This window comes from Panthera onca, chromosome F2, assembly GCF_046562875.1.
Source record: "Panthera onca isolate mPanOnc1 chromosome F2, mPanOnc1 haplotype 2, whole genome shotgun sequence".
Taxonomy (NCBI): domain Eukaryota; kingdom Metazoa; phylum Chordata; class Mammalia; order Carnivora; family Felidae; genus Panthera; species Panthera onca.
The window spans coordinates 33,182,945-33,196,816 of NC_138356.1; the positions used below are offsets into that span (position 1 = coordinate 33,182,945).

The 13,872-nt window shown below is 38.2% G+C and overlaps 1 protein-coding gene across 7 annotated transcripts in view; it reads left to right on the plus strand.

Moving 5' to 3' along the window:
* Window positions 1–13,872, plus strand: part of RALYL (RALY RNA binding protein like) — a 708,596-nt gene that overhangs the window by 604,474 nt on the left and 90,250 nt on the right. For all 7 annotated transcript variants that reach the window (XM_060610811.3, XM_060610815.3, XM_060610814.3 and 4 more), the window contains one exon: window positions 7,337–7,384. In XM_060610811.3, coding sequence (XP_060466794.1) covers window positions 7,337–7,384 — 48 coding nt within the window. The remainder of the gene's footprint in view (window positions 1–7,336; window positions 7,385–13,872) is intronic.

Sequence of the window (13,872 nt, forward strand, 5' to 3'; positions counted from 1 at the left end):
AGCCATGACATTTCTGCTAAAAGCCCAAACCATTAAGACAAAAACAGGCTTGTCATGATTACCAAGACAGGTCTGTTTGTGCATTTCATTTCATTTTGAACTTTGACAGGTAAAATTGAGTTCCTGATGGCAGACGGTGGGACTTGGAGATCAAACAGTCAGGATGCTCAGCTACCACTTGTTCTTGCAAATATGTCTTAGCAGTCAGGAATGAACAAAAAATAAGCAGATTGGACAAGATAAGTTAAGCAGCAGCTAAGAAAGATAAAAATGATTTCTTTTTTCTCATGCATTTTTAAACTTCCAGAAGGCTGTTAAATTATTGAAGTATTTCCTAATGGTATGAGACACATGAGTGGAATCATCATTGTCATCCCCATTAATAGCATATTTATTAATTGGTCCATATGTCATAGTTGGCACTTGGGGAGTTTAAAAAGAGCGAGGAGACATATATAAAAATTAAGATGAATTTGTGTATCTTTAAGTGTTCTCATCATCATGTTCATAAATCTTTAAAATGCTCTCTTCAACATCTGAAGATAAATAGTTATATATGCTAAAGCATTACCATTATTAAGTTTATTAAGTTAACAAATATCTAATGCAACATGACACAATAAGAAAAATCACCAACTTCCAATTCAGATAAACTTGGGTTTAAATATCAGCTCTATGAAAAATGATTAAAAATTGTCACTAGAAACTGTGCTACTCCATTTTGCAGTTGCAGTTTGCAAAGATTAAATAGATTGTTCAATGTTGCTATGAGCTAATTCATTCCCCCAAAATTCACCTGTTGAAACCCTAATCCACAGTTCCTCAAAATGTGACTATATTGGGAGGTAGTCTTTAAAGAAGTGTTAAAGTTAAAATGAGGTCATATTGGTGGACCTTAATCCAATATGACAGGTATTCTTATAAGAAGAAGAAATTAGGACTCAGACAACACAGACAGAGGGACGACCACATGCGGAGACAAGAAGGTAGCCATCTGCCAAGTAAAGAAAGTGGCCTCATGAGGCGCTTTGGTGGCTCAGATTAACCTTCCGATTCTTGATCTCAGCTCAGGTCATGATGTCAAGATTCATGAATTGGGCCCTGCACTGGCAGTGTGGGGAGCATTCTTAGCATTCTCTCCTCCCTTTCTTTCTGCCCCTCCTTCCCCCATCTCTCTCCTTTTCTCTCTGTCCCTCCCCAGTTCACACTCACTCTCTCTCTCTCTCTCTCTCTCTCTCTCTCTCAAAATACATAAACTTTAAAAAAAAAAGTGGTCTTGGGGTGCCTGGTGTCTCAGTCAGTTAAGTGTCCGACTTCAGCTCAGGTCATGATCTCCTGGTCCGTGAGTTTGAGCCCCGTGTCGGGCTCTGTGCTGATAGCTCAGAGCCTAGAGCCTGCTTCGGAGTCTGTCTCTCCCTGCTCTCCCCCACCCCCCACTCGTGCTCTGTCTCTCTGTCTCTCTCTTTCAAAAATAAACAAACATAAAAAAAAATTTTTTTAAGGGGACTCAGAGGAAATCAAACCTGTTGACACCTTGACCTTGAATTCTTAGCCCCCAGAATTGTGAGAAAATAAATTTTTGTTCTTTAAGCCTCCTAGTGTGTGGTGTTTTGTTATGGCCAGCTAGCAAACTAGCACAGATGTCATACAAAGTCAGTGGCAAGCCGGGGCCCAGACTCAGAGCTTTCATAGTTTCAAACTCTGTCTCCTGTCAACATCTGACCAAACTATTTTGCTTTTATTCCTTTTCCCTGACCTCTACAATTCTACGATCCCCAAGAGCGACCTCCATTTCCTCTCTCTCTATGCTCACTCCTAAAGATCTCACCTTGTTAATGGTCTTATTGCCATCAGCATGCTCATAACTCCTGGACTCACTTTCCCAGCAAGCCCTCTCTTTGGGGTTCACCTCAGTAAGACTCATCAATCACCCATGAAAGTGTTTCTTGATTGAATCAGAAGCATCCAAATGCTATCTTGTCCAAAACCGAACTCAAGATTTTCCTCTAGAGCCTCTTCCTCCCAATCTTTCCCAGGTTGAGAAAGATAACGGAGTCTGCCCAATTTCTGACACTGACTCAGTGAGAAATCCACTTGAGTCTGCCTCCAAAACGTGTCCTGAACCTGTTGACCCCTCTCCATGTTTTCTGCTGCAGTGTTGCTGAGGACAGTGTCTGTTCTTGTCTGAGTAATAACAGTAGCCCTGGACTGACCCTCTGGCTTCATTGAGTCCATCAGGGTTTTTCCTGACCTGTGCCCTTTGTGCCTTCTGTTCCCTCTGTCCCTTTTCTCTCCTGGCTCTTCATAGGACCTTTCTCATCCTTCAAGCCTCCAGTTGTATATCACCCCCTCAGAGAGGCCAGGCTTGATTCATCTCTTTAAATAGTTCTCCCCTTCTGTCTTTCTCTATCCCATTCATTTACTTCCGAGTATTTCCAATGTAAAATGGTTTTCTTCTAAGCTTTTTATCTGTCTCCACCACTGTCAAAGAAAAAAAAAATGCAACACACAAATTAGACAGGCACAGAAAGACTGTATTCAGGACTCTCTAAATAGAGGACAGAGGTTGAACTCAGTTCTGCTGAAACACGATGCAGGGGAGTTTGTGAGATGCAGGGTGAGCTAGTGGCAATAGAAGGGAGATGGATCAATATCATAAAGTCATCTGTGTTTGCTAATTGGCGCTTACCAAAGTTAGGCTCCTACCTTGCTTCTCTTTTCTTAAATGTTTATTTTTTATTTTTGAGAGAGAGGGAGAGAAACAGAGAGAGAGGGAGACACAGAATCCAAAACAGGCTCTAAAATCTGAGCTGTCAGCACAGAGCCCGATGCAGGGCTTGAACTCATCAACTGTGACATCATGACCTGAGCTGAAGTCAGACGCTTAACTGACTGAGCCACGCAGGTGACCCGTTTGCTTGTAAACCTAAGTGCCAAGTACAGTTCCTGACACACATGTCCTTAATCAAATTTTGATAAATGAGCACATGAATGAATATGCTTTACTAGAATACTTGACCTGTGTTATCTAAGGTATTTAATATTCTCTATGAAATATGGCCTTTTGTAGCAACATGGATAGAACTGGAGAGTGTGATGCTAAGTGAAATAAGTCATACAGAGAAAGACAGATGCCGTATGTTTTCACTCCTATGTGGATCCTGAGAAACTTAACAGAAGAACATGGGGGAGGGTTAGAGAGGGTTAGAGAAGGAGGGAGCCAAACCATAAGAGACTCTTAAAAACAGAGAACAAACTGAGGATTGATGGGGGATGGGAGGGAGGGGAGGGTGGGTGAGGGGTACTGAGGAGGGCACCTGTTGGGATGAGCACTGGGTGTTGTATGTAAACCAATCTGACAATAAATTTCATATTAAAAAAAAAAAAAAAAATATATATATATATATATATATATATATATATATATATATATATTCTCTAGACCTCAGCGTCCTGTAAAACTGGAATAATACTCTACATCTTATAGATTGTTGTTAAGATTAAATAACATTATGTATGTTAAAATACAAAGAATAAGGCTTCAATAAGTAGAATGTTTTCTTCTCCAGATGCTGTGTTTCTAAACAAAATCTAGATAAGTCTCTTAAAATGATAATCTTTTTTTTCTGTGCTTTGGCTGTTGGGACCCTCATTTGTGTTATATAAACACAATATATAAACACATTTGTGTTATATAAACACAAATGCTTTTATGCATACATTTGTATTCTACCAGCATATTCCTTTTTTCCCAGCTTTATTGAAATATAATTGACATATAATGTTGTGCAAGTTTAAGGTATACACAATGTGTTGATTGGATACACTTAATATATTGCAAAATGATTACCACCAAGCATGAGCCAACTTCTCCATCACATCACACAATTACTAGCTCCTTTTTTTTTTTTTTTGAGAGAGAGAGAGAGAGAGAGATAGGGTGCAAGTGACTGAGGGGCAGAGAGAGAGAGAGAGAGAGAGAGAGAGGGAGAGAGAGAGACTGAGAAGAAGGGCTCGCCCGAAGCAGGGCTCACGGATTTTTTTTTACCCAAAGTGGGGCTTAAGCTCATCTGAGGCGGGGATTGAGCTCACCTAATGTGGGACTTGAACTTACGAACCATGAAATCATAACGTGAACTGAAGTCAGATACTTAACGACTGAGCCACCCAGGCACCCAATTACTAGTTAGTTCTTATGTGTCCATCAACAGAAAAATGAATAAAGAAGGTGTAGTGTGTGTGTGTGTGTGTGTGTGTGTGTGTGTGTGTGTGTTCAACAATAAGAAAGAAGGAAATCCTGCCATTTGAAGACAACATGGATGGGCCTTGAGGGCATTATGCAAAGTGACATAAATCAGGCATAGAAGGATAGTGTGTGATACTACTTACATGTGGAATCTGAAAAAGCCTAACTCATAGAAACAGAGTAGAATGGTGGTTACCAGAGACTGGGGGGTTGGGGGTGGGTAGAGGAAATGGAAAGATATTAGTCAAAGAATACAAACTTCCAGTTACAAGATGAGTAAGAACTACAGATCTACCAAGATATTCTTAAAAATAAACATACGAAAATATGATGGTTACTCATGACAAATGTGAGTTGAAGTAGCATAACTTTAAACTTTGAGACTTCCAGACACGTGTTTGGATCCAGTGTCATCATATGCCTTGTTTCCACAGAAGCGAGTAAATTGCAGTGAAAGAGGCATACGCACTGCTGTATCAGAAAGGTTTTGAGGTGAACTTTACACAGTAGGGATTGGTGGTAGCCAATAGGTGGTCTTTAAAATCTCTTAACATCATAGTTTTGTCTACACCAGCGAAATCAGCAAAACAAACTGAAGCATAAAGCACTACTACCTTAACAATCTGTGACTGTCAGAGGAAAGTGGCTATTTTTCTCTTTAGACAATAGTCTCCATGACCTCCTTGTTTTGCATAACAATGCAGCCGCATTGGCCTGACCATCGCCCTCCATCCAGACACTCACTGAGAGTACATCTGCACTTTGCATTTCAGAACTTGAGTTCAAACTCACCATGTTCCGTTAGACAGTGTTAGAGGCAGAACTAACTCTAATAGGCCTGGTATGCTATATCCAGCTTTTCCCCGCTATGCAGTGAGTGTAAAAAGATATAAACACCTTTATCTCTAAAACCAGGAATAACAAGTGCTTCTTAATACGTTCTTTCAATGTTCCTGATTAAAAAAAAAATAGTTACAAAATAAAGGATTGTTAAATGGATCAATTGGGAAATATAAAATTACTTGCCTGTCTCATGGTGGCTCCTCAAAAAGTTAAACATAAAATTACTTTATGATCCAACAATTCCAGTCTAGTTACATGTATCCCAAAGGGATGAAAGTAGGGACTCTAACAAATGCTTGCACAAAGTGTTCATACTACTCTATTCACAACAGCCAAGAGGTGGAAACCCCTCAAATGTCTATCAACAGATGAGTAAACAAAAAGTGATGTGTGTGTGTGTGTGTGTGTGTGTGTGTACACACAGTATTATATTCAGTGATAAAAAGGAATGAAATTCTTGTGCCTGGGCGGCTCAGTCAGTTAAGTGTCTGACTTTGGCTCAGGTCATGATCTCGTGGTTCATGAGTTCGAGTCTTGCATCGGACTCTCTGCTCTCAGCACCGAGCCCACTTCAGATCCTCTATCTCCCTCTCTCTTTGCCCCGCTCCTGCTTGTGCTGTCTGTCTGTCTCTCTCAACATAAATAAATAAACTTAAAAAAAAAATGATTGAAATTCTCATGTATGGTACAATAGGGATAAACCTTGAAAATAATATGCTAACTGAAAAAAACAGTCTAAGAAGAACAGATATTGTATGATTCCACTTATATGAGGTACTTAAAAGAGGCAAATTCAGAGACAGAAAGTAGGATGAGATTACCAGGGTTTGAGGGGACTGGGGGATGGGGAGCGACAGAATGCTCAATGGGTACAGAATTTCTTTTGGGGATAATGAAAAATTCCTGGAAATGGATTGTGTGATCTTTAAACAACATTGTGAATGTACTTAATGCCACTGAATTGTAGGCTTAAAATGGTCAGAATGGTAAATGTTGTTATGTATGTTTCATGCCAATAAAAAATTAATAAATAAACGTTAAAAATCATCATTCCCTTATAGTATAGATACTTCGTTCATCGTGAGTTTAAATTTCTTGCAGGTGGGGGAGGGTTGTACAGTGAGATGGAAAAATGCTTCAGACATGGATTCAGGAGCCTTCTCCAGTCTCAGCTCCGTCACTTACTAGCAAAAAGAATTTGAACACATCACTTAGGTCCTTTGCACCTTAGCTTCTTCTAGTTACAGTATCCAACCGAGTTGTTCTGAGTACTAAAATTAAAGAAAATAATGCATGTAAAGGGCTTTGTAAATTCCAACAGTTATACAAGTAGATAAGAGCAGTTTTATGATGTATTCCTTTAAGAAACTTAATCTTTTCACTGAAATATACTTATTGCTATTTATATATTCTAAAATATTAAGGTATTGTTGGCAAGATTCAGCCAAGGTGGATTTTTTTCTCTGTGGATTGAATCATAAGTTTTTAGAGTGAAAATAAAGGGGCACATGGGTGGCTTGTCAGTTTAGCGTTCTACTCTTGATTTCAGCTCAGGCCATTATCTCATGGTCATGAGATTGAGCCCCAAGTCTAGCCTCACCTTGAACCCTGCATGGAACCCACATCATTGTCATTGTGGAGGCCCTGTGGAGCCCCCATCAGGCTCAGGGCTGGGAATGGAGCCTGCTTTCAATTCTCTCTCTCCCTCTCCCTCAGCCCCTCCCCTATGCATACTTGTCCTCTCTCCAAAAAAAAATGAGAAATTAAAAAATTTTTAAATAAAAATAGGATGAAAAAATGCTAAATTTCTAAAAAAAACGACATTTCTACTTAGCATTCTTATAGTCAGTGAGTCATTAAGCCTTTCCTTTCCATACCTTTTGTTCATTAGTTAGCCTCTTTGTACATACCTTAGGAAGAAAATGATAACTATGTTGTATCTGGTCTGGAAAAAGGCCTTCATTCATATTTAATTACAAATATTAGCAAATTTTGTTTTGCTACCTGCTCTCATCTTCCATCCCAAACCATGCATACCATTGTTAGTCTTTGCATTGCCAGACATACAATAATTTGAGTTGGCAGTGTATCCAATTGGACATTGTCTTGTAAAACCCTTTGGAAACATAATTACATTGAGAACTAAGTATTTAAAAAGTAACAAATTTCTAGTAATAACCTCATAACTTTATGCCAGAATGAGTGTGGTTGAGCAAGTGTCAACTAATTTTTTGTTTCCCTCCTTAGTGGTTATGTCTTTGACTATGATTACTACAGAGAAGATTTCTACAATCGGTATGTAAATTTTTCATTCTTGTTTCCTCTTGGTTTAAATGATCTTTTAACTGTTTTGCACATTTCATTCCTAGATATTCTTGACTGATATTTGAAATAAAGAAAATTCTTTTAAGTCCCAAGAAGTATAATATAGGCAGATTTTCCTATTTTCATTGTGCTTACTGAAGCCTAGTGCATCTTGGACTTTTAGGACTTCAGAGGTTCTTAAGCCTAAAATTCAGTTATTGAATATTTGAATAACATTCCAAAAATTTAATTAACCAATGCTGTTTTCCGGTTCTGTTGTTGACTTAGAATTCTTCAAGACTGAGAGTTTGGTAAACTCAGAAAATGACTCCAACCTTCCAAAATACATCTGCTTTCATCTGACACATTGCAATGCTGTATTGGTTAGATGCAATAAAATTACAGACAGTTCTTGCTTTGCATAGTAGTGTTGGACCATAAAGGAAACCATACCAAGTGATGTTAATAACCAGTGGAAAAAACAGAATTTTCCATGAGGTCTAAAAATGTAAAAACATTACAGACTCTCCTACTGTTGGTTATAAATTATAGGGAAACACAGTAAAATAGCTTTAAGTGCACTATAATTTAAAACAGTAAAAAATGAGAATTAACGTGTTTTACTTCTTTGTAAAAAAGCCCTGTCAAAAGTAGTTTGAACCGTGCTTGCTTTCTCATACAACTTACAGCACGGAACTAGCACACCTCTTGTGCCTTGGTGAGTTGTCATATTCTTTTTTCAGGCTGGACCAACGTCAGCAGTATATCAGTATTGTGAACCATCTCTGAGAGTTCTTCAGTGTGTAGTTCTTTTGCGACTGTCACTTTTTCTGGGGCATCCTCATCCCTTTTTACCACTTGACAACAATTTTCCTCATTTATGTCAATATGTTTGCTTTAATAAGGTCCCCAGGCTCGATATCTAGAGTCTCTCCAATAGAAGAGTGTCAACAATCCTCACTCAGCTATTCCTACTCGACTTCTCCATTACATCTAATTTTGTTTCATTTCCAGTGCTATCCTTCCTCTGTTCTTTGCTGCATTTTCATCTTTTGCATTTCCTCTTTGGAGTGTCCGTTTTTGTCAAGTGCCACATGGGTTTGTCACGGGCAACAAGGAGACAATACAACTACACGGTTACTGTCTGTGTGTGAACTGAATAACAGATGCACCACAACCAGACGGACTTTGAATGAAGTGATGTAACTGATCACTGATCGTGATGCACATCTGTTATTTACAGTGATTTGTGGACTGAAAAACCAGCAGCAAAGTTCAGACTGTATGAAATTACTCACAGTTAGTATATTGTGGTAACTGAAATTTGATTTGTGCTATGTGGAGACTGGTGTTATTTAACTAAATATTGGTCATGGAAATTCAGAGACACACAGAGCAAGGGCCGACTGTACATAGGTCATTAGATCACACACACACACAAACGAGGTAAATATCTTTGAAGCTGTTAATTGTAAGTTCTAGTCAAACAAAATAACAAAAAATCCCAAGGTATAAAAATGCAAAATAGTTTTGCATTTAGAACAAGAGTTTGTAATGGACATTTTAAATAGGGAAGAAATGTCACCATCCCTTGGGAGCGCCTTGTTCTTTTTGCTCTAGCCACACGGCTCCTTTTTCAGTTCCACAAGAACACCATGGACCCTCCCACCCCAACACCTTCCTCTGTGCTGCTCCTTCTCCTCATACCTCCCTCTGCCATCTAGTTAACCTGACTTCATCCCTCAGATCTCAGCATGAACACCACTCTCAGACTAAATTAGGTTCCTCTGTGGGCCTCTCTCAGCGCCCAGTATTGTTCCTTCACAGCACTTCTGGTTTTTACTGTTGCGTTTCTTTGTGGTGACAGTATTTGATTTATGTCTGCCTCTCTTCCTCCATGAAGGCAGGAAAGATGCCCAGTTTTTCTTATTATTGTATCCTCAGGCACTATCATTAAGTCTCAAACATACTGGATACCCAATTTGTATTAATTCATCTCCTTTGTTTAGAGAGACTTTGGTTTTCCCAAGATCATAGAGTAAATTCATGACAAAACTACAATCATAAACTATTCCTTTAGATTCAATAACTAACTGTGTGAATATGCAAAACAGAAGGAGAACAATTCAGAGTTAAATAAAAGGAGACAGCCTTACCTAAAGGGAAATAGGACCCACAATCCTACCTTCATAACCACTATGTTCAGCTGCTCAGTTAAGCAAGTTATTTCACTAGTGATGCCTTTATGACAAAATATGAATCTTAAATGATAATTTTCTCAAAGGATCTTTATAATTTCTATAAAATATAGTATTTTATTTTAAATACTAAATAGTTTATAATAACTTGTCCTCAAAATGACCTGAAGGTCTGGCAGTATTAAAAAATCCCATTTACTATTAAGGAAAGATAACATTTCAATAGTCTGCATACCATTTGAAAATTTTAGTTTTTGACAATGCTAAAGACATCTTCTAATACAGCTTTTTTTCAGGATGTAGAACAATGTCTTAATTGCTATGAATAAAGTTTTCAATTAACGTACATTGTGTTTTAATCTGTCAGTATAAAACCGTTTTAGAATTGTAATCTCTCGAATGTTTTCAATATTGTGGCATCCTTCTACATTTAAAGAATTTCTGCTTAGGGGCACCTGGGTGGCTCAGTCGGTTAAGCATCCTACTTCAGTTCAGGTCATGATCTCGCAGTCCGTGGGTTTGAGCCCTACATCGGGCTCTGTGCTAACATCTCAAATCCTGGAACCTGCTTCAGATTCTGTGTCTCCCTCTCTCTGCCCCTCCCCCACTCATGTTTTGTCTCTCTGTGTCTCTCAAAAATGAATAAATGTCAAAAAAAAATTTTTTTAAGAATTTCTGCTTAAAATGGCTCAATAAAAATCATTAGCTAGATGATACATAAATAGATAGATAGAGATAGAGATGATAGATAAATCTATCCTTACCTGCCACAGAGCAAGAGCCTTAATCAGCCAAATAGTTACAGAGCTTGAAGCTTTCAGATGGCTCTCCACTACACAAAAAAGCTAACCCTGAACAATTCCCAAAATAATTTGTTTGTCTTATATAAAACCTGTTTGGCTTATAAGTGCGCAAAAGATCAGTATTGTTGTGTTGCTAACTGACTATCTAAGCAATCTGTGCTCTTATTAGTTTATTTTCCATTTCTCACACTTGGCTAAGAAAGATATAAGCATTTGCCACTAGTGGATCGAGTCAGGAGTTCCCTGTGAAAATAGATTCTCATGAAAGGAAAACAGAATGGAGAGGCTGGACAATATAAATAGCTTACAAAGTGTTAACAATTTTATCCACAGTAATCTCTCATAAATTACACTCTGCTTGAATTTGTGGTTAATTTTTTTTCTCTTTTTACTAGTGGTGCAAACTTGGGCAAGTTATTTAATACTACAAAATATGTTGTTTCATCCACAATGTGAGCAAGAAATTAATTTCTGCATCATAAGATTGTTCTGAGGATTAAATGAAATAACATATGTATAATGATCAGCATTATGCTTGGTATATTTTTACTGCGTAATCAATGTTAACTACTAATAATTGTTAACAGTAACCATTAACAATAATAATGAATGCATTTCTCTGACTGATATTCATGTAGCATCGTCCCTGTGAGAAATAAACTGGTGGGTCAGTTGGTCCAAAACAGTCTATTGTGATGACTCCAGATTATTCTGTTTTATGGTTTTCCCTTTTCCTGCTCCCAGCGCATTCTGGTTGGAGCTAAACACACTTACTTGCAGAGAGAGGACCCTCAGCTATTTCCTTTAACCCCAAGCGGCCTTGTTTTTGGTTCTGAAAACAGAAATCACTTAGTTACATGTAACAGGGATAATTGTATGTAAAAACTTTCTAACTAGGTATTAAGGAACTGAAAAAGCAAAAAGAAAACACTGTGGTGTAATGGAGTTAGCCACTACAGGAAGCAGCTACCAACTCCAAGTTTGGGAAAACAGAGGATGAGGTTGGGGATTATCAAAATTTAATGTAGAAAAGGGGAGTTACAGAGCAGAAACTCTGCTCAACTGGTGCTGCTTTATCTGAACCCAGAGGGGGAACTTGGGGTTTGAAACCTAGACCTTCTTAAGGGAAGGTGAAGGGACTGTCCTGCATGTGTTGCAAAATCACTTAAACTGGAGTCATCTGAGTAGTGACTGAGTGGGCTAAACCCAGCAAGGAGCCAGCTGGCCCCCACGGAAATGTAGTTGGCAGAGTCCCAACTCCAACTGTGGTTAAAGGTGGGTCTGAAGCTGAGAGATAATAGCTTAGTCTCTGACATACATCCACATCCTATTGTTATCCGTTTTCTGCCAGGTTTGGGGATTTTAATGTGACTGGGGATTTTCAACCCTTAGATAGTTTCAGCTTAGAAAACTGCTTTACATAAAGCGCCATTGTATTGTCATTGTTCTGATAAGTTGGCCCAGCAGTAACTTTTCTAAAGACTAAATGAGTGTCTGTTCATGGCTTCGAGGATCATGAAGATTATCACTAAATAATAGACTTGAGTGATTATTCTAAACTTAAAAAAAAATTTTTTTAATGTTTCTTTATTTTTGACAGAGAGAGAGACAGAGCATGAGTGAGGTAGAGGCAGAGAGAGGGAGACACAGAATCCGAAGCAGGCTCCAGGCTCTAAGCTGTCAGCACAGAGCCCAACGCAGGGCTCGAACTCACGGACCGTGAGATCATGACCTGAGCTGAAGTCAGACACTCAACCGACTGAGCCACCCAGGCGCCCCTAAACTTTTTTATATTACACAAAGCATTGCTCAATAATTTACAACAATAGATGGCATTTTCTTCTAAAAGGTCAAGTCTGACTCTAAATGAAGGACATTACATGGTATTAAAACTAAAGATAAATATTTATGCCCTTCCAAGTTAAGTAAAAAGAGATACATACATTTAAAATTGTATTGAATCCCCCCAAGGAATGTTTTCCATTTCTGAGATATTAGCAGTGTTAATCCAATCCTTTTTCAGTAGTATCAGGAACAACACTGAGCCATTTATAACCTCCAGGATGAGTAAGTTTCTGTTAATAGAGGAAAAGAAATGCCTGAAGTGCTTTACCATATAAAAAACATGTACACATATTAAATGATGTGAAATAGGCATTGTTCAACTCTGGCACAATTTTGACCTTGTGTATCTTAACAGAAGAGAAGCTATTACAGTTGTCATTAATGAAAAAACTCCACCTCAAGTTGCAGTTGTTGAGGTTATTGATTATAGAGCACAGTATATATTCTCAAATATTGGGAAAACATATTAGCAAGAGGCAATATATGTTTCATCATGCAAGTTTAAATTACCATCCAATAGAATATTATACCACTTAAAACATTTGGAGATAACAGCATGGTACACTTGACAAAGGGTATGATTCGGAGTAAGAAGGCATGAATTTCAGGCCTAGTTGTGCATGTGCTGACTGTTTAAACTTAGCCAAGTCACTTCATCACTTCTTTTTCAAGTTTTCTTCATGGGCAAAATGACCTAACAATAGCCACATTACAGAATTATAAGCATTAAATAAGAGAATCATTTTACTCACTTATAACCTCACAACTGCTGTTTGAATATATTAACTTTTTCATTACCCAAAGCTGTATACAAAATATAGCAGATAGCAGAGTTGTGCAAAAGATAAAGATTGTATTAATATAAGGCAAAAAAAAAAAATTGCAAAAAAGACCACTCAGGATTTCAACCACCTTGCCTTTAAAATTTTTTTTTAATGTTTATTTATTTTCAAGAGAGAGAGACAGAGCATGAGCAGGGGAGGGACAGAGAGGAAGATACAGAATCTGAAACTGGCCCCAGGCTCTGAGCTGTCAGAGTAGAGCCCTATGGATTCGGGGCTCAAACTCACCAACCGTGAGATCATGACCTGAGCTGAAGTCAGATGCTTAACTGACTGTGCCACCAGGTTCCCCATCAACCACCTTGCCTTTAAAATCATGTCCAAGATCCAGGGAGACAACTTCACTGACAATCTTAGAAAATTTCAATAACAGAAAAACAACAGAAGTTATTCATTTACTGGTCTCCAGTGGAGCGTGCCTTTGAAAATTCTCTGTGGATTCAGTTGTAACCAAAGGCTTACTTGAAGTCGGGTGGAAATTATAGACAGATTTTATGAATTTTGAGTAGTTCAAGCAGTATAGAAAATAAATATAACTATAAGCTATAAGAATCATTCACGTGGATTTCAAATATATCCCTTCTGAAAAATAAAGAGGCACCTTAATCTGATTTTGTAGACTATACAACTATCAGAACTTAAGCATGCTGAAGAGGAGGGTTTAAGGTTGAATCAAGACACAGAGGAAGATCTCTGATGCTCTGGTTACTGATTTTCACATATGCTAAAAAGCCCCAGTGAGGTCATGGCTCTGAACTTGTTCTCAGGTTTTGACCCTAGGCAGCCTAGTT